The sequence below is a fragment of the Hippocampus bargibanti genome, linkage group LG14, assembly GCF_051943395.1.
Source record: "Hippocampus bargibanti isolate YZ-2025 linkage group LG14, ASM5194339v1, whole genome shotgun sequence".
Classification (NCBI taxonomy): Eukaryota; Metazoa; Chordata; class Actinopteri; order Syngnathiformes; family Syngnathidae; genus Hippocampus; species Hippocampus bargibanti.
The window spans coordinates 17,568,648-17,587,478 of record NC_142747.1 but is presented as its reverse complement, the minus strand read 5'-3'; the positions used below and the strand labels follow the sequence as shown (position 1 = coordinate 17,587,478).

General features: G+C 40.5%; 2 protein-coding genes and 2 non-coding genes across 7 annotated transcripts in view; 3 read left to right on the top strand and 1 right to left on the bottom strand.

Moving 5' to 3' along the window:
• The window catches only part of LOC148888635 (CD166 antigen homolog A-like), a 41,535-nt gene extending 39,290 nt beyond the window's left edge, over positions 1–2,245 (top strand). For all 3 annotated transcript variants that reach the window (XM_089014123.1, XM_089014121.1, XM_089014124.1), the window contains 2 exons: positions 227–371; positions 442–2,245. In XM_089014123.1, the coding sequence (XP_088870249.1) occupies positions 227–329 (103 nt within the window). In that variant the 3' untranslated portion in view covers positions 330–371; positions 442–2,245. The remainder of the gene's footprint in view (positions 1–226; positions 372–441) is intronic.
• A 4,062-nt stretch (positions 2,246–6,307) lies between these two features.
• dyrk1ab (dual-specificity tyrosine-(Y)-phosphorylation regulated kinase 1A, b) lies at positions 6,308–15,884 on the top strand. 2 transcript variants are annotated; one of them, XM_089013965.1, is made up of 12 exons: positions 6,308–7,129; positions 8,091–8,152; positions 9,772–9,968; positions 10,069–10,161; positions 10,252–10,440; positions 10,562–10,709; positions 10,796–11,082; positions 11,178–11,324; positions 12,033–12,173; positions 12,249–12,552; positions 12,641–12,765; positions 13,822–15,884. In XM_089013965.1, the coding sequence occupies exons 2-12, from the start codon at positions 8,125–8,127 to the stop codon at positions 14,407–14,409; spliced, it is 2,247 nt and encodes a 748-aa protein (XP_088870091.1). In that variant the 5' UTR covers positions 6,308–7,129; positions 8,091–8,124; the 3' UTR covers positions 14,410–15,884. The 2 variants fall into 2 exon arrangements, with proteins under 2 accessions (XP_088870091.1, XP_088870092.1); XM_089013966.1 differs by lacking the exon at positions 8,091–8,152.
• A 2,501-nt stretch (positions 15,885–18,385) lies between these two features.
• trnap-cgg (transfer RNA proline (anticodon CGG)) lies at positions 18,386–18,457 on the top strand. Its single transcript has one exon. It is a non-coding gene; the product is annotated as a tRNA-Pro (tRNA).
• A 196-nt stretch (positions 18,458–18,653) lies between these two features.
• On the bottom strand, positions 18,654–18,725 carry trnap-agg (transfer RNA proline (anticodon AGG)). The gene has a single exon. It is a non-coding gene; the product is annotated as a tRNA-Pro (tRNA).
• Between the last annotated feature and the right edge of the window lie 106 nt (positions 18,726–18,831).

Genomic DNA, 18,831 nt, shown 5'->3' with positions numbered 1-18,831 from the left:
TTTTTTCTGATGAAAGAAGAGAGTCTAAGGTTTCTTACGCTGTAATGAAAGTTTATGTAGTCCTAAAACTCAATATTCTGTGCATCCTGGAATTTGAGTGAAAATGACAAAAACCCTGGCAATGGGGTGGATACATTTGCACATTGTGACAGTGTATGAGTTAATAACGTGATTTGATTAATCACACCAGTTCTCACCATTATGAAAAATGTCCCGTCTTCTACAGGCAAGGCAGCTGGAAGACTGGCGAGAAGGAGAACGGCTCCCCCGAAGAGGGGAAAAAGCTGGATGAGAAGGTGGAAGAGAACAATCAAAACGCTCAAGTGTAGCGGAACGCAAAAGCCACCTACGATCATTTGGGAATGCGAAAGGTTGCATCCGCATACATTTGCACTCGATCATATCAGTGTGAAGTCTAACTAACGTTGTGATCCTTTGCAGTGAGAACATCGAACATTTCTGCTCCTCACTTGATCTTTTGGCAAACGAAGAAGAAGAAAAAAAAAGTGTACTTTAAAATGAAGACAGCTTGGATTTGATTTCAGGGTGAATTTGACTACAAATCCAATCACCAAAAAAAAAATAAAAAATAAACAATTGGATAAAATTTGTGATCGATGTGCACTACTTGACAAGCTCAGATATGTACGCCGCTGTGTAGTTCAGTCTGATGTTAGCAATCATGGTTGTTAGGAAAGAGCTTTATTTAGCTGCTGCCAGTGAAATAACTTCTAGTCCGGTTTTGCCTTTACTGTAAAAATATGTACGAAGTGCATTGTGGCTCATTGTTTAGTTTTATTTTAAATATACATACAGTGATACCTCAGTTTACGAACCCCTTGGTTTACAAACCTTAAATTTATGCAAATTTTACCTTGGCATACGAACTTTTTTCACACACGGCGCTACCTCAATGAGTGATATGTCGTTCGTGAACGAGCCCATTCTTCTAACAACAAAATGGAAGCCGACTGTTTTTGTCCTTTATTTCCCGCCCCTAATCTTCGATTAAAGCCATCTGATTGGTCAAGAACACAGCAGTGAGGGGAGTTGTTTTAAACATTAAAGAGACAGGCAGACGACAGAGAGAGTCACAAAATGGATAGAAAACAATGAAATTTGGACTCGTTTCAACTTTGATAGTTCAAAGGCAGAGTGTAGACTGCAAGGTTAAAATTCCCATCAATCAGGCTACACAAATAACCCGCACAAGCCATCTGTACACTTGATGCAAAAAGCCATGTGATTGGTCAAGAACACAGCAGTGAGGGGCGAGGCGTTACTTGATGCAAAAAGCTATCGACCCAGCTAAACAGAACACAATTGATGAGGAACTAGATAAAATTATCACAAAGAAAGCACCTACAAGGGATCATTCCTCAAAATGGTGAAAGAAGAAGGCTACGTTCCTCATCAAGTGTTTAATGCTGATGAAACTGGCCACTCTATTCCATCAAGCCATCAACGACCATCACAATGGTAAATAAAACAACTGTATTATATAATAGTTTATTTCTTTAATTATAATACCATAGCACATTTATTATACATAAAATAATGTATATTGTGTGTAGTTTTAAGGCTTAGAAAATTAGAACGTATAAAGTTATGTTATATGGGGACCTGGGAACGGATTATTCTCATTTTAATGGTTTCCTATGGGAAATTAGTTTTTGGGATGCACACTTTTCGCCTTACACACTCTGTCTGGGAACCAATTAAGTTCGGAAAGCAAGGTATCACTGTAGATGTGTCTGTTCATTTGTGGCATAGCGAAATGGCTAAAGGGTTAGTACTCAAGTTACCGAGAATGTGCCATTTCTGATTTTTTTTAATTTTATTCTACATGTATTACATGACATCATCAGCAAAATTGATACCAGCAAATGATTTGGATGTATTTGATGTTCATTTCGCTTACCTGTCCAAGAAAATGCACCTGCTTGTGTCTGCATTCAGCGATTCACGTTTGAGTCGTTGCGTTGACACAGCATGTTCTCAAAATGGGACGATGCCATTGTGAAGTATGAATTTTGTTTTGTTGTTGCTGTTACTATTTATATTGTGCAAGATGAACAATTGTTCCAATGCCTACGTGTCCGTCAATTTGAATTATAGATGAAAACACGATTACAGTAGCATCTCATTGGAAGAATGACCAAAGAAGGTAAACATTGCCATGCAAGTAGGGTAAATGTCTGTTTTGGGGTTGTTTGTACTTTTGTTAAAAATAAAATGGTCATTCAGAAAACATTTGCTCATTGTCTTATATGAATTGAAAAAAAAAACATCTGATGTGTAATACACATGTTTTTAGATGTTGGACTGAAATGACTTGGATTCAGGCTAAAATTGATTACTTTGGTGATGATTGTTTGCATGTTGATCTAAAACTGCAATAATATGCATAAAAGTTAAATTCATCATGCCAATTAATTCTCACCATTAGGAAAGAGCCAATGTTCACATTTTCAAATGGTCACCTCGACAACATTACCATAGGTACTGTATGTACCTGAGTACACAATCGTCCCTGTCTACTATGTGTGGAAATACACTTTAAAAGTGAAAAATAAAAATAATCTACTCTGTTCTGATGGATGGATGGACAAATAGATAGACAGACAGAGAGCTAGCGAGCTGTCTGCTAGCTAGCTAGCTTGATACGATAGATAGATAGATAGATAGATAGATAGATAGATAGATAGATAGATAGATAGATAGATAGATAGATAGATAGATAGATAGATAGATAGATAGATAGATAGATAGATAGATAGATAGATAGATAGATCTATAAAAAAGTTTATAGATCTAGAAAAAAAGTCGATAGATCTAGAAAAAAAACAATAGATAGATCTATAAAAAGTTGATATATAGATCTATAAAAAAGTCAATAGATCTAGAAAAAAAAGTCGATAGATAGATCTATAAAAAAGTTGATTGATAGATCATAGATCTATAAAAAAGTTGGATAGATCTATAAAAAAGTTGATAGATCTATAAAAAAAGTCGATAGATCTAGAAAAAACAATAGATAGATCTATAAAAAAGTCGATAGATAGATCTATAAAAAAAGTCAATAGATCTAGAAAAAAAGTCGATAGATCTATAAAAAAAAGTTGATGGATAGATCATAGATCTATAAAAAAAAAGTTGGATAGATCTATAAAAAAGTTGATAGATTGATCTATAAAAAAAGTCTATAGATCTAGAAAAAAAGTCGATAGATAGATAGATCTATAAAAAAAGTTGATGGATAGATCGTAGATCTATAAAAAAAAGTTGATGGATAGATCTATAAAAAAGTTGATAGATCTATGAAAAAGGCGATAAATAGATCTATAAAAAAAGTCGATAAATAGATCTATCAAAAAAAGTCGATAGATCTATAAAAGATGTTTTGTCTCTGACATTATCATTTGTATTCAAATGTATTCATTTTTTTCAATGTATTATTGTTATTATTGTTTTTTTTTTTATCATGTTTTTCCAGGCTACCGTAATGACCAGTGATTGAGTCTTCACCCAACATGAACATCTGCTGCTATCTTGTGGTACAATTGTAAACTACACCATAGGCACACGATGGCTCCATCCGTCGTCCATTTTCTAAAACCCTGATCCTCACAAAGGTCGCGGCGCGGGTCTATCCCAACTGTCTTCGGTTGCCAGCCAGTCACGGGGCACACAGAGACAAACAACCATCAGGGCTCACACTCACAAACGAGGGACAATTTTGGGTGTTTCATTAACCAGCCGTGCATGTTTTTGGAATGTGGGAGTGAACCAATAGGTACAATCCAGACTGGTAGGCTGGAATTGAATCCGACAATCACCGTGCTGCCACATGATTCCTTGATTACTAATAAAGGTGAATCCAATCCAAAAACTATGTTTAAAGCGAGGCTGGGCTACGCTCCTCCTAACGAGGGATCGCTTAATTTTGACCATGTAAATTTATGAGGAAATGTGATTTATTATTCTATGTTTTGAGTAGTTTTGTGGACTACGTTTTTTCCCCAAATAGCCATTCAAAGCACATTCCTATCAACCCTTACTTCATGCATTCCTCTTAACTCCGCCTCACACTTGCCTTGCAAGGGGCAAAATGCAAACGCTAATTCCAATGAAGTTGGAACGTTGTGTGAAATTTAAGTAAAAACAAAATACAGTTTTTTGCATCCAATTTTGAAGCTTTATTCGTTGAAAATACAGTGATACATCGGTTTATGAACCCCTTGGCTTACGAACTTTTCGGTTTATAAACCTTTACATACGAACTTTACCTTGGCGTAAGAACTTTTTTCGTACACGGAGCTCAGCTCCGTCGGAGCTGCCTCAATGGGTGATGTGTCGTTCGCAAACGATCTCGTTCTTCTAACAACAAAATGGCAGCCGACTGTTTTTGTACTCTATTCCCCGCCCCCGGTCTTCGGTTATAGCCACGTCATTGGTCAAGAACGCAGCAGTGAGGGGAGGTCTTTTAAACATGAAAGAGACAGGCAGACGACAGTGAGAGAGTTTCAACTTTTGATAGTTCAAAGGCAGAGTGTAGCCTGCAAGGTTAAAATATCCCATCAATCAGACTCCACGCTGCACAAACAACCCGCACAAGCCATCTGTACACTTGATGCAAAAAGCTATCAACCCAGCTAAACAGAACATAATTGATGAGGAACTAGATAAAATTATCGCAGAGAAAGCACCTACAAGGGATCATTCCTCAAGATGGTGAAAGAAGAAGGCTACGTTCCTCATCAAGTGTTTAATGCTAATGAAACCGGCCACTCCATTCCATCAAGCCATCAGTACAGTTTATTTCTTTAATTATAATACCATAGCACATTTATTATACATAAAATAAGGTATATTTTGTGTAGTTTTAAGGTTTAGAAAATTAGAAAGTAGAAAATTGGGTTTTATGGGGACCTGGGAACGGATTATTCTCATTTTAATGGTTTCCTATGGGAAATTAATTTTTGGGATACACACCGTTCGCCTTACACATTCTTTCTGGGAACCAATTAAGTTTGTAAGCCAAGGTATCACTGTAATTAAATATCCTGATCAAACTCACCACCTTTGTATTTCTTTTCCCTTATTTGATCCCCAAATAACACCTGTTGTTAAAGGCCGTTTCTGTGAATTAATTGTCAAAATAAGTGACACATCTTTGAACTCTTTCAACAGTAGCCAAAATGGAACTGTATAGTGCCACTTAGCAGTTTTTTTTTTTTTACAAGCTACCGGAAACAAATTCCTTGTGTGTTCTACATACTTGGCAATAAAGATGATTCTGATTCTGATTCTGATTTATTGATTATGAAAATCACCATTATTTGCAGCTCTGAAATTTCAGTCAAACAAATCAAATTATTTTTTAACAGTCAGGTTTTATACTAAAAAAACAGGTTGTGCATCCCGTTTATATTGTTTGACCACATTTTTTAATCAAAACAAGTAAACAGTAAGTTTTAGGCATATAAAAAGTTGATGTAAAAAAAGAAAATGGATAGAACTCCCACCTTTTAATCGATAGTGTCAAGTATTTGTCGGAAAAAAAACATTAGAACAAAACTAGCATCAATTGGTGCTCGTGAGTTCACTGTATCCTGTGATAGCCAAATCAACCTTTTCTAGGATAAACGTCAAAATGACTGCAGAAAGTTAACATTCGAATTATTATTATTAATATTATTATTATTATACATATATTATACATATTATACGAGCCTAATAAAGGCAAATCCAATCCAATCCAATTATTATGTACATATATGTCTGTGGCGTCACACGTGTGTATGATTTTGAAGTGCGCCCTTCAACCCTTTCATGTCTTTCAATTTCCTGATCTCCTTGATGTGCGTCTCACCCTGACGCATAGCACACGCTTGAAAATGGTATAAAAGGAGGTGTCGCGGGACAGAGAGAGTGGGCAAACCACGGGGCAGAATCATCGCAGACTCATCTCGGACTCATAGCCTCAAAGAGACTTGCAAAGACCCGCACAGGCACGCCCGGCTCACGCCGGGCGTCGGACGGACGTCACGGCACGACTTGCTCGACTCCACGCCGCGATCAAGCTCTGCGCGTCACCTGCCTGGGAGATCTGACAACGAACCTACTTACAAATAAAGACAACCATCAAACTCTTTATGTCCGCTGAGCTTTTAGAAACAAGTCTCCAAAATTCAATACAGACGGCGCTGTGAATGAGTTTATGTGTTCTCTCTTACCAGTTACATTTTCTTCGTCATTGGCGCATCCGGGTAATTTCGGTTTTTGATTGACAGTTACCATGGCAACAAGCGAGAGCATCGCCATTTTGTCAGGAGGTTTTTTTCCTCCCCCCTTTCGAGCTTCAGTCTTTTTCAAATGTTTCTCCCTTCCCGCCGGAATAATGCTGTCAGTGGACATATATTTGACATTTTCGGATAGCGAGATTCGTCTAATGGATCGGGTGAAGATGATCAAGAGGCCGAGTTTTTAACGCGGTAAAATAATTAGGCGGCGCCGCCACGAAAGTCGGCTTGTCCGCGTCTGTGGTCCACCGGGCCGGTTCACTGCGCAGGTTTGGACCGCGCGCCATTTTGTGAAAATTGACACAAAATTCCAAAGCTGAATTACCGGAGGACGCGGCGTCCGTTTGGGCTTCCAAACACGCCGAATCCACCGTTGCCATCGCATCGTTCGAGGAGGTAGACGCCAATTTGACAAAAGACTGCGTAAAAATCGCTTTGACGTAGCATTTATTTAGCGACGGGGGCTAACGATTGTTAGCTCGAGGCTAACACGGGACAGGTCGCTAACGTTAGCCGCGTTCATTTTGTCCACTAGCACTAGCCCGCATTCGCTAGACCTTAGCCACTAACTTAGGCGTGCTACTCAACGCTAGCATGTTGCTAGTCATCAGCTGATGGTAACGTCGATCTCCGGTCTGAAATGGAGAATTTATTCGAATTGGCTGGCAAATAAAATTCCCATTTGCCAGTCGGAAGAAGACGCCGGCTCGGATTTACGTGATCGTTCCTCGCTAACTGTTCAAAGGGAGGAGAGAATCTCAAACTGGATAAGTTTCCTCATCATACAGGTTATTGGACTTTAAATGAAGATCGTGCCATCAGAGGTGAGCGTCTACTACATTTATCCCGTATTTTTTTTCTCCAACGGGGTGCAGCATTGTGCTTCTTGTGAATTGCCTTTGTGTGTATAAATCCAAATCGATGATGGGAGCCGTGAATGGCAACCCTACCGCGGTAGGTACATGGCGGGGCGAGCTAACCCATTTGTCGGGTTGATAGTCGAAATGTCAAATGAGGTCTTTTTTTCCATTTCGACGGCGTTCTGGAAAAAAAGAAGGTCGACTTTGTGTGAAGAGTCATGCTGGTGCCGCTAACATTAACTCAGCGGTATTGTGGTGTCATTGTGCGATCTGGCTTTAACACACGCACACACGGTCTTATTTTAAACATCTTTTGCTTGAATTATATATGTGAATATGAGATCACCGCTAGCCTTACTATTACCATTGCCCGAAAGCTAATTCAACGAAGCCCTTGGCTAATGGTGAACGTTAACTTGTTGACGGACCAGCTGAGTGGGCCCCAACAACCCGCTGGCTCGATTGAATACCGCCAATATGTACGAGTATATATATATATATATATATATAATGTGTGTGAGTGAGTGAGTGAGACAGCTACCTGCAATTATTTTGTGCACTCTCAAGGCCTCTTGTGGGTTGCCGAGCCAGAGAAGGACCTCTTCAGATGCAGCCAGTTCTGAACAATATAATACAATTTATTTCCACTGAGCAAAAAAACCCAGGTGACTGTGTATGTCTGTCACTAGTTGAAAATTAAAAAACAACAAATAATTTATCGGATATTAACTTAGAGACCAACCTTCGTGGTTCATGCATATCCCTAAAGTAGACTTTTTAAAGTTTGAACTCAACTTGCGTGACATTTCATAACACACCTAGTGTCCACGATGCAAGTCTTAAAAAAACAGTTGAAACTCTTAGTGGAAATCTCATAAAATAAAAATAAAAAATAGTGATAATAATGTGCTTTTATTCTTTGTAGTTGGTTGTCTGCTGGACTCTCCTGCCAGGATGATATGACATGTTTGCACAAGATGCATCCAGGTTAGCAGGTTGTTGTTGTATGTTATGCGTGTTTCTAGTCCCCCCCCCCCCTTTTTCAATCTCCCTCTCCTGCCTCCCCTTCCCATTTTTTTTGGACTAAATGGGAAACGGTGAAGTCAGGTTCCTCCCTGTCTCTGTCCTCTTCTCCCAAATTTGCATCACACTGTTATGTGGGGCAAACTTTTAAGTGCAGTAGAAGTTTTGAGTGCTTTCTGTGATTCCTCGTCTTGCTTTTCAAAGCTAGTAAATGAAAGCTATCATGTCCAGCTATTCCTAATAAATGTTCTGAGTATTCTTTTTAAAGGAGATGAATGTAGCGTGTAATCGGTGTATTTATAAGTGCAGCGAAAGGCGTCTTGTATTACACCTTGTGTGTTCCTTTAAATACAGCCGTTGCCTATGCTCGCCTTGCCCGTCGCTCGCCTTCATTGCTATCAGTGGCTGTGTTTTTTTTTTGGGGGACGCTCCCACAGCTGGCTCAGCTTTCGAACGCTTTTTGGGGGGTTTGTGTAGCTATTTTGCCGTCAGTTCCTCGCGTCGAAAGCGGCGTCGAATTGTGCCAAAGTTCAATTTGATTTGTTTATTTCTTGTTTTCTCATTGGAAAATGGAAGCCGCTCTGCCCTGGCAACAAAAGTAGGCTATTTGCATACTGCGTTGTGATTGGCCTGTGCGTTGATGGGCTTGCCAAATCACGCTGTATCTCTGTGGTGATAGGCTATGCTAATTAGGTGCTGTTGCTGGGATTCTGAAAAGTGGTTACTGTGTAGCGCTGGTGGATTATGTTCTGTGCGGAGAGATGCTGATAGCTCCACATGCTATTTCACTTTTTTTTTCTCTCACCATTCTTGCTGCCTTAAAACGAAGTATGATTCACTATACAGTTTGCTGGGCCTTGCTTTTCATCCCCTTTTTTCCACTAAAGCCTGCTCATATGTTCTCCCCCTTTTTCTCCTCGCATATTACTCATAAAAACAATAGGATTTAATTGTCTCACCCAATTTGATGTTTTGAACACATTGTTTTAATATATCTGGCATATTTTGCTTTTTTGTCACCATATTTGTCAGTTTAGTTGTATCACACCGATCATTTCAATACACGTGTAAACAACAGTTTGCATGCATTTACATTTTTGCCTTTTTTTCTCATCTAATCACACATGGTGGTCTTTGTAGACCTGTTAGAAAAGCATACTAATAATTGCTCTATTAACCCTTATATTATGTTGAAAAAAATAATGTTGATTATGTTGTGGGCTTTTTTTACCTGTATGTAATCCACACAAAACAGTCAAATAATAGGTGACATCAGCATTAGCTGTTTCTGAGATGTGATAAAAATACTTGAAAAGAGAGACAACATATGTTCTATTGGGATATTTTAGAACTGTTTTGAAGAAAGGAAAACGCAAAGATATCCAGTGTTTTAGTCAACACAAAATGAAAACGGGTCAAATTGACCCATAACATAATATGAGGGTTAATGCAAGATGCATTGTTCTGTTTATTGTCTGCGAAAAGTCAATGCTACACCTCTACATTGTAACCATTGGTCTCTTTGTTTTGATCGTATATCTTGCTCGCGCTGCCACTCGAGTCATGGTGCTAATGTCTTGCAGGAGGAGAGACTTCAGCATGCAAACCTTCGTCTGTCCGGCTTGCGCCCTCTTTTTCTTTACACACTGCTGGTCTTCAGATGGCTGCTCCAATGCCCCATACGCACCAGCAGTACAGTGAGCGCCACCAGCCAAGCACTGACCAATCTGTTACGGTTTTACCGTACAGCGACCAGGCGACACAGCTCACTGCCAATCAGGTACACTTAAATATATGTTTAACAACAGTGGTGTATGAATTGTTGACAAGAGCACGATCTGTCATTCATGATCTGTGATGTAATATTTTTGACACTTCAGAGGCACATGCCCCAGTGCTTTCGTGACCCAACTTCAGCTCCCCTGAGGAAGCTCTCCATTGACCTTATCAAAACATACAAACACATCAATGAGGTCAGTGAGAACATTCTCAAACGATGGCATGAATCTCGATGTTTTTGTCTCTTTTTTTCCCCCTAAGCGTTCTTTTCGATCATCTTTCAGGTGTATTATGCAAAAAAGAAGAGACGGCACCAACAGGGTCAGGGCGAAGATTCCAGTCACAAAAAAGAAAGGAAGGTCTTTAATGATGGCTATGACGATGATAACTATGACTACATCGTCAAGAATGGGGAGAAATGGATGGACCGATATGAGATTGATTCCTTGATAGGAAAAGGTTCATTTGGACAGGTGCGGAACATATTAACAGTGTGTTTGTTACCGAACCATACATCATCAGTTATTTTTAATATTTCTAAACTGTCGTCATGGAAATCTAACTTTAGCCGACCATTGAATGTGCCTTTTTTAGGTTGTGAAAGCATACGACCGAGCAGAGCAGGAATGGGTTGCCATTAAGATCATCAAGAACAAGAAAGCTTTCCTCAATCAAGCCCAGATTGAAGTGCGCCTCCTCGAGCTTATGAACAAACATGACACCGAGATGAAATACTACATTGGTACTTCACACTCTCTTCTGATTTCAGTCAAATAATTAAAAAAAACATTTTCACCTAACTGGGACATAACTTGATTACTCCCACAGTTCACCTGAAGCGTCACTTCATGTTTCGGAACCACCTCTGCCTCGTGTTTGAGATGCTTTCATATAACCTGTATGACCTGCTCCGAAATACCAACTTCCGCGGCGTCTCGCTCAACCTCACCCGGAAGTTTGCCCAGCAGCTATGCACGGCGCTGCTGTTCCTGGCCACGCCCGAGCTCAGCATCATCCACTGTGACCTGAAGCCCGAGAACATCCTCCTCTGCAACCCTAAGAGGAGTGCAATTAAAATAGTGGACTTTGGCAGCTCGTGCCAGCTTGGACAAAGGGTAAATCATGCTCTTTGTCATAACTGTATGATAAATATGAGTGCATGATGTCCAAATGAATAGAAAGTACTCATTTCCTTCCTTCCTTTGTGTAGATATACCAATATATCCAGAGTCGCTTCTACCGCTCCCCAGAAGTCCTTCTGGGAATGCCCTATGACCTGGCCATAGATATGTGGTCCTTAGGTTGCATTTTGGTGGAGATGCATACGGGAGAGCCACTTTTCAGTGGAGCCAATGAGGTATATTGAGGCCAACTATGTCCACTCGTTTTTTTTTTTTTTTTTGTTACATTGATCAGTATTACGAACCCAGTGTTTTTAACTTCATCATCAGACTCCCTCACTCGGTTGTCAAGAAAATATGGCAGAAAACAATGATGATAATCAGAATCAGAATACCTTTATTCGTGCCACAATGGGGAAACAATTATTTCAATAATAATAATAAGGCATCTTTTAATGTCGGCAACAATTTTCTCACCCACTTGGCTCCGGCAGAATGACTCCTACTTTTATGCTAGTTGGGCGTACATGATTTTAATGCCTACGATTTATTTGATTAAAAAGAGTCATTTTGGGATGTCAATTCTATTTTTCATACACACATGGAATCAGAACAGAATTACCTTAACAATGACAATGTAGCACACCAACCCACAATGACGTGTGTTCTCTCGGTGATAGCGGACGGACCTAGCAAGTAATCCCATCGTGTTCAATTGATAGCATGAAACAGCATCAAATTTCAAACAATAATGCTAGGATAATAAAGTCAAGGTCCAGTCGGTCCCGTCATCATCTACAGTGTTAGCAAGCCAGGTCACCTTTGTTGCTAGTCGGGTGTTGCAATAAGTTCCCCATTAAAAGATTGGGAACACCAAGTACGCAGGCACGCTGTCTAAAGCTGTATTCAAATGTGTTTAACTTTGTTTGTGATGACTTTCTCAGGTTGACCAGATGAACAAAATTGTGGAGGTTCTCGGAATCCCACCTAATCACATAATGGACCTAGCCCCAAAAGCCAGAAAGTTCTTTGAGAAGCTTTCGGATGGTACATGGAGTGTTAAAAAGACCAAAGATGGCAAAAGGGTAAGCCATTGTCTTTCCCATTCTCTGAAGCAAAAAAAAGGAACTAAGTAACCATTTGTTCCATTTGTATGATAGTATAAACCTCCAGCTTCACGGAAGCTCCACTCCATCCTGGGCGTGGAGACCGGGGGTCCAGGCGGCCGGCGGGCTGGCGAGTCTGGCCACGCCGTTGCAGACTATTTGAAGTTCAAGGACCTGATCCTGCGGATGCTGGATTATGACCCCAAGAGTCGCATCCAGCCCTACTACGCCCTGCAGCACAGCTTCTTCAAGAAGACAGCGGACGAGGGGACCAATACGAGCAGCAGCGTGTCCACCAGCCCCGCTTTGGAGCAGTCCCAGTCTTCAGGAACCACATCCAGCACCTCCTCTAGTTCTGGTACGTGACGATTTGTAATGGAATACTTTGAAATTCAAGAGCATGTGGTTAGGTCATAGCACGATAACACTCGTGATGACTTCTTTAGGAGGCTCCTCTGGAACAAGCACCAGTGGGAGAGCGAGATCAGACCCGACCCATCACCACTTACACAGTGGGGGACATTTTGGAACTGCCATGCCAGCCATTGATGGAGACAACCTCTGCCCACAGGTCCTACCCTCAACTTCATGAATCATCGCAATGTTTTGACTTTGTAGTAGACCATTTTACATATTAAACACCTTATAACTTTACACATTTCTATTAAATAAGTATGAACTCATTCACTGCCAAATGTGCAAAAATGTGTCCACTTCAGTGCCAGAGTTTTTGTCATTGTCACGCGAATTCCAGGACCCACTGAATATTGAGTTTTAGGACTACATAAACATTCAGTGCAGCGTAAGAAACCTCTTGTTTCACCAGAAAAAAAGGTTATTTCTTAAATTATATGGGTCTGGAGTTATATGAGCTTAAAATGAGGGCGGCTGTCCAAAATAATAGTAATAATAATACATTTTATTTCTAAGCGCCTTTCAAAACTCTCAAGGACACTTTACAGTCACGGGATAAGAACTTTTTTTTGTGTGTGCGGGTGAGCAGCAGCAGCCATTCGCGCCAGCGTTCACTGTACCCGTAAGTAACACAGCAGCAAAGTTATGAAAGGAAGAGGAAAGGAAAGAAAGAAGAAGAAAAACAAAATACAGGAGCTGCTGGAAAGGCAGCCACTCTCGCGACACCATTTTGAAATAAAAAAACAAAACTAAATAACAAATAATATGACAACACAAAGACACAGAGAGCCATTCATGCTTCAGCACTTGCTGTACCCTCTTTGTGACATGAAGCAGTTCTAGATGAAAGAGCCGACAATGGAATACATACATATTGGTTTATATAGCGCTTTAACCGCAGCGGATGCTGAAACAAAGCGCTAACATGGGAAACAAGGGAAATGCTGTACCCTTGTGGAAGGGAAAAAGTTTGCCAGAGGCCATGGCCAGCGCTTTATCGGCACCCAAGCATGAAAAACAAAACCCGAACTAATTCGGGAATGGCGCTCTGTCCTATTTGCAATTCCCGAATAAATTTGGGAATGGCAGTGAATGAGTTAATATATTAAGTTGTGAAGTCATAACAAAAATGCAAAAAAAAAAATGGATTTATTACACCCATTTTTTTTCATAAGAACACCACATGACGCTGTCAAAACTCGTTTGTTGGCAGGCCCGACAGCCTTACCCACCCCCACTTGTGTGGGGAGGCGGCGTGGTACCGGAATCAGTCACCGGTGAGACCCACCCAGTCCAGGAGACCACCTTCCACGTTCCCCCGCAGCACCCGAAGGCCCTGCACCCCCACTCACACGCTCATCACCACCACGGGCCCATGATGGCCACGCGGCCGCGCCCGCGCCACTACACCTCCCCGACGCACAGCTCGTCGACCCAGGACTCCATGGAGGTGGTCCACGGCCATCTGTCTATGACCTCCCTGTCTTCTTCTGCCTCCTCTTCATCGACATCTTCCTCTTCCACGGGGAATCACGGCAACCAGGCCTACCAGCTCCGCCATTTGCCCGCCGGAGCCCTCGACTTTGGTCAGAACGGCGGGCTAAGCATGGGGCTAGGTGCCTTCTCGAACCCACGGCAGGAGACCGGCATGGCGGCGCACCCTGCTTTCTCCATGGGCACGAACACTGGGCCTGGCCATTACCTGGCAGAGGGCCACCTGAGCATGAGGCAGGGCATGGACCGCGAGGAGTCTCCAATGACTGGAGTGTGTGTGCAGCAGAGTTCCATGGCAAGCTCGTGACTGCGCTGACATTTTTTTTTTTTTTTTTTTTTGGCTGTGTTAGCCCCCACCCCCCCCCACCCCTGTGCGTCATTTTTAAGGTGGTGTTTTTTACTACAAAAAGGTGTGTTGAGAATCAAAGCTGCTCACGTGAGAAGGGAGATATCACTGAACCGCTACTACAGAAAGGGGAGGGAAAAAAACCTTTCTGAAGAAGAAGAAGAATAGATTTAATTGTCATCCGTTTATTCTTTTGCGACCATTATCCACAAAGTTAGACTGCGTAGTGAGATTGACACATCCATCTTATCATTTCACCAACGTACGATATGATGTGGCAAAGAGGAGCATTTCAAAGTAAAGTTGAGGCCGTGAAATGCTAGCCTGACATTACTGTTCCACTTGTTCGTCATTTATTTACCCACATCTCACCCCCCCAGCCCCCAAGCAAAATGTCACACAAAGAAGCTGCTTGTAAATCCCTTAGCTTCACAAGAAAGGCGAGTGTTTTTTTTTTTTTTTTTTTTTTTTTTATTATTATTTTTTTTTTTTTGCGGTGATATTTCTTATTGGTGGCTCAGTTGGTGTTGTGTAACTCGACATGACAGCCGAGTTCCCTATAAGCGTGTGCTGGCCGGGTGCGGGCGGATCCAGACGCAGAGCTGGTCGGAGAAAAAGGGGAGGCATCCGTCCGTCCCTCACGCCAAGATGCCTCAAAACAAAAACAAAAAAATATGGCAGCGTGTGCTGCAACAACGCGGGCGCAGCGGAAGGAAGGAACACAGTCGGTGGCTGATTTGAAATACAACCCTTTGGCCTTATGACTCATGGACTACGACTGGGGATGGAGCTGGACATGATCTTTTTTTTGAATTAAGATGGCTTTTCTCTATTTTTCTCTCTAGGCAGCCCTTAATTCTTGAAAACATTTTAGAAGAAGAAGAAAAAAAAGCTAATTAAGAATGGTAATTTGAGGCCTTTCTCGACAAAGATATCTTCAGCAGGGCCCCACATAACAGGGTCTTATTGTACACAACAACCTCCTAAACATGACTTCCTTCAAAAAAAAATATCTTAGTCACCGGTTAAGGATTTTTGCAGTGGAAATAACTTATCCCAGAGTCAACCCCCTTTTTTTTTATTTTTGTTTCTTCTTTTTTTTTTTTTTTTTTTTTGCTCATATTTTTGCATGTTGTTCCCTCATCAGAACCACCTGCACAGGTCTCACCCCTCACCACCCCCCCCCACTCCAAAAAAACACATGGAAACTGAAAAGAAAAAAGTGAAGTGACTGCCTTTTTCTTGTCCTCAATGTATGCTGTGAATTTTACGAAAAATTATTTTCCCTTTGGATATTTTTTTTTTATACCAAAGCAGTTGTTTTATAGCATATTAGGTGTCTGTAACCAATAATGTAGCAGTTCACCGTGCATTGATGAGATCTTATTGGCGTGTTAACACAAACAGCTGCTATATATATATATATATATATATATATATATATATATATATATATATATATATATATATATATATATATATATATATGCATGCGCACACAGTAAAGTCTCGTTATATCGATATTGGTTATATCGATAGTACTGCTTATTACGATACTATTTCTATGAACGCAAGGAGAAAATTTACATGCCGCAGGATCGGATATATCGATAGTCCGGTTATATCGATATTTTTTCCAACTCCCGAGAATATCGATATAACGAGACTTTACTGTGTGTGTATATATATATATATATATATATATATATATATATATATACACACACACACACATATGACATGACACACATATATAAGTGCATATGTGCGTGCGTTAGCAAAACTGGATGGAGAGTATTGTTTGGGCTATTGTGTACGCTTTGGCCACATTTGTTTGCCATCTTTTACCAAAACCTGTTTCCATAATTGGTAGATTATTTTGGGAGTCTTTTAAATATTAACAAAAATAAATGTTACTACGTTTTAGAGAATCTGGTAGTTACTCTGCAGGCTCCGGAGTAGCAAGATAGCTGATGATGGTTTAAACAAAAAAAATATATATAAAAAAAAAAGAGGCGAATGCGTTGTTCTGCGTAGTCGATTCTTTTCTTCTGTTTGGTTTCACCCCCCCCCCCCCCTTCTCCACACACTTGGATTTTGTTAATTTTGCCCCATCCTACATACCTATTTCAAAGGGTTTTTGCTGCCTTTCATACATTTGGTCAACGTGGCTTGGAAAAATGGTGTTGGATGTTCTGATGTCGTTGGCGAAGGGCACATCCCCTTGGTTGTTGTCATGTTCAAAGGGAAGCCCGCCATCTCATTTTTTTTTAATTTTTTTTTTTTGCCTGGGCAGACACGCATGTTCTTGAAAACATTTAATTTCTTGTTTTGGGGTTTTTCTTTCGTTTTTGTTTTTCTTTGACATCAGGGATTTTGAAGTGCTTTCTTCTTTCCTTTTTTTTCTTTCTCTCCTGTTTGCTTATTTTTGACCAGTTTTGAAATCAGAGAGGAGATAACCTGCCCGCGGCCACCTGTCAAAATTGACCACATGCCGCACACAACAGTCATGCTGTTCTGTCATTTTAGAAGGAAAAAAAATGCCCATACACCAAATCACGCTCTCATTAACCATCAATGTAAAGCTACCTATCTTGAGACTAAAGGGGGGGTTATCTGGATGTCAAGGTTAATTGCAAATTTGCAATCATTTTTGTTAACACCCTCGCCGAATTTGAGATCTTTCGACACGTCGGACGGCCGTTTTCATCGCCCGCCGACGCTCGTACTGGTACTAAACATTCCAAAAATAAAGAGTGAAAAGACAAAAAAATTTGACTGCAGTGACTCGTAAGTGTGCGCCTATATTTCTGATCATGCAGATTGACCTCTTATTTAGAGCAGTTGTCATGAAATGCAGCCCCTTTTTAATAGTTGAAATAGAATTTATGTATATATTTATATTTTTTTAATAAAGGAAGTATAGAACTCACTACCTTGCTCCTGCTGGTATGTTGATTATGTTTGTCAAATTGGGTGACCATCCATTAGGGGCAGGAACTCTTGTTTCTTCTTAGTGGCAAAAAAAAAAAACTTGACTGCATCAGGACAACACTATGAGGAAGGGTTTGAATCAAACAGGGAACGCTAGATCCTCAAACCTTAATAATTTTCACAGGGTATATTGTAAGTGCATGTACATCACAAATCTTACTTTTTTGGGTTCTATGACAAGCACATGGTGAATTAAAAAAAAATATATATGTTTAAAATAAGGTTCCATCATCTTCCTGTTCCGTTTGTGGGTTAGACACAAAAACATTCTTGTTGACATATCTGGACACCAAGCAAAAGTGGAAATCCTCTTATTTAATTTGGATTGCTCTTTTTTTCTTTTTCCATTTTATACTTCACATTTTTTTTCACTTCTCTTTTTTTTGTACATGCAACACGCACTATAGAATTGAACAGCATGGGGGTGGGACAGGGGGGGGGGAGGACAAGTCCATGTATCCACAGATTGTAAGATCTAGTCAAGACTTTGCTGTGTTTATGACAATGCCCTTTGTATTATATTAAGACAGTCTTATGTATGATATATAAAAAGAAGTTAATTGAAATGCTCTGTGTCTTCTTTGAGTCTCATTCATAAAATATACTCATGTTCGTCTATCTTTTGCTAAGGAAGCTATTTAAATGTTATGTTTTTGAATGTTGCTGTGCCGATTACCATTTTGTGTTTGGGGAGCCTTTTACTGATCGAGTTGCTTGTTCTGTAGTCACAAAGGGACATATATGTCTTCTTGTGCCGGTCCCAAGCGCGGATAAATACAGAGGGTTGTGTCAGGAAGGGCATCCGACGTAAAAGCTTGGCCAAAACAAAAATGCGGATCAAACCTCTCAAGATGGAGGACACTGATTTGCTGTGGCGACACCTTGGAGGGAAAAGCCGAAGGGAAAAAATTATGAACGCTAGTCAGGGGATGTACTTCTACTTGGCTCGTTGGTCTAGGGGTATGATTCTCGCTTCGGGTGCGAGAGGTCCCGGGTTCAAATCCCGGACGAGCCCGTTTGCTACTTTTACTTTACGTCATACTCTACGAAAAATTATGCTTATTATATGTTCAACGACAACAATAAATGCAACTTCCTTTTATGACTGTCTCATAAAATCATGATTATAAGACGTAATTTTAATTCCTAGATATCTTAAACTCCTTTGTTATGTTGTATGAAACGAACGTGCATCAAGGCGACAAAAGCATGGGCTCGTCCGGGATTTGAACCCGGGACCTCTCGCACCCTAAGCGAGAATCATACCCCTAGACCAACGAGCCATGCCGTAGTACGTCTCCTATTGTATTTAAAACATATACAAAAGCGGAAATGTATGAAATTAATTTACACTGCTAGCCTCGAAAAAATGTGTTGAACAAAGAAAAC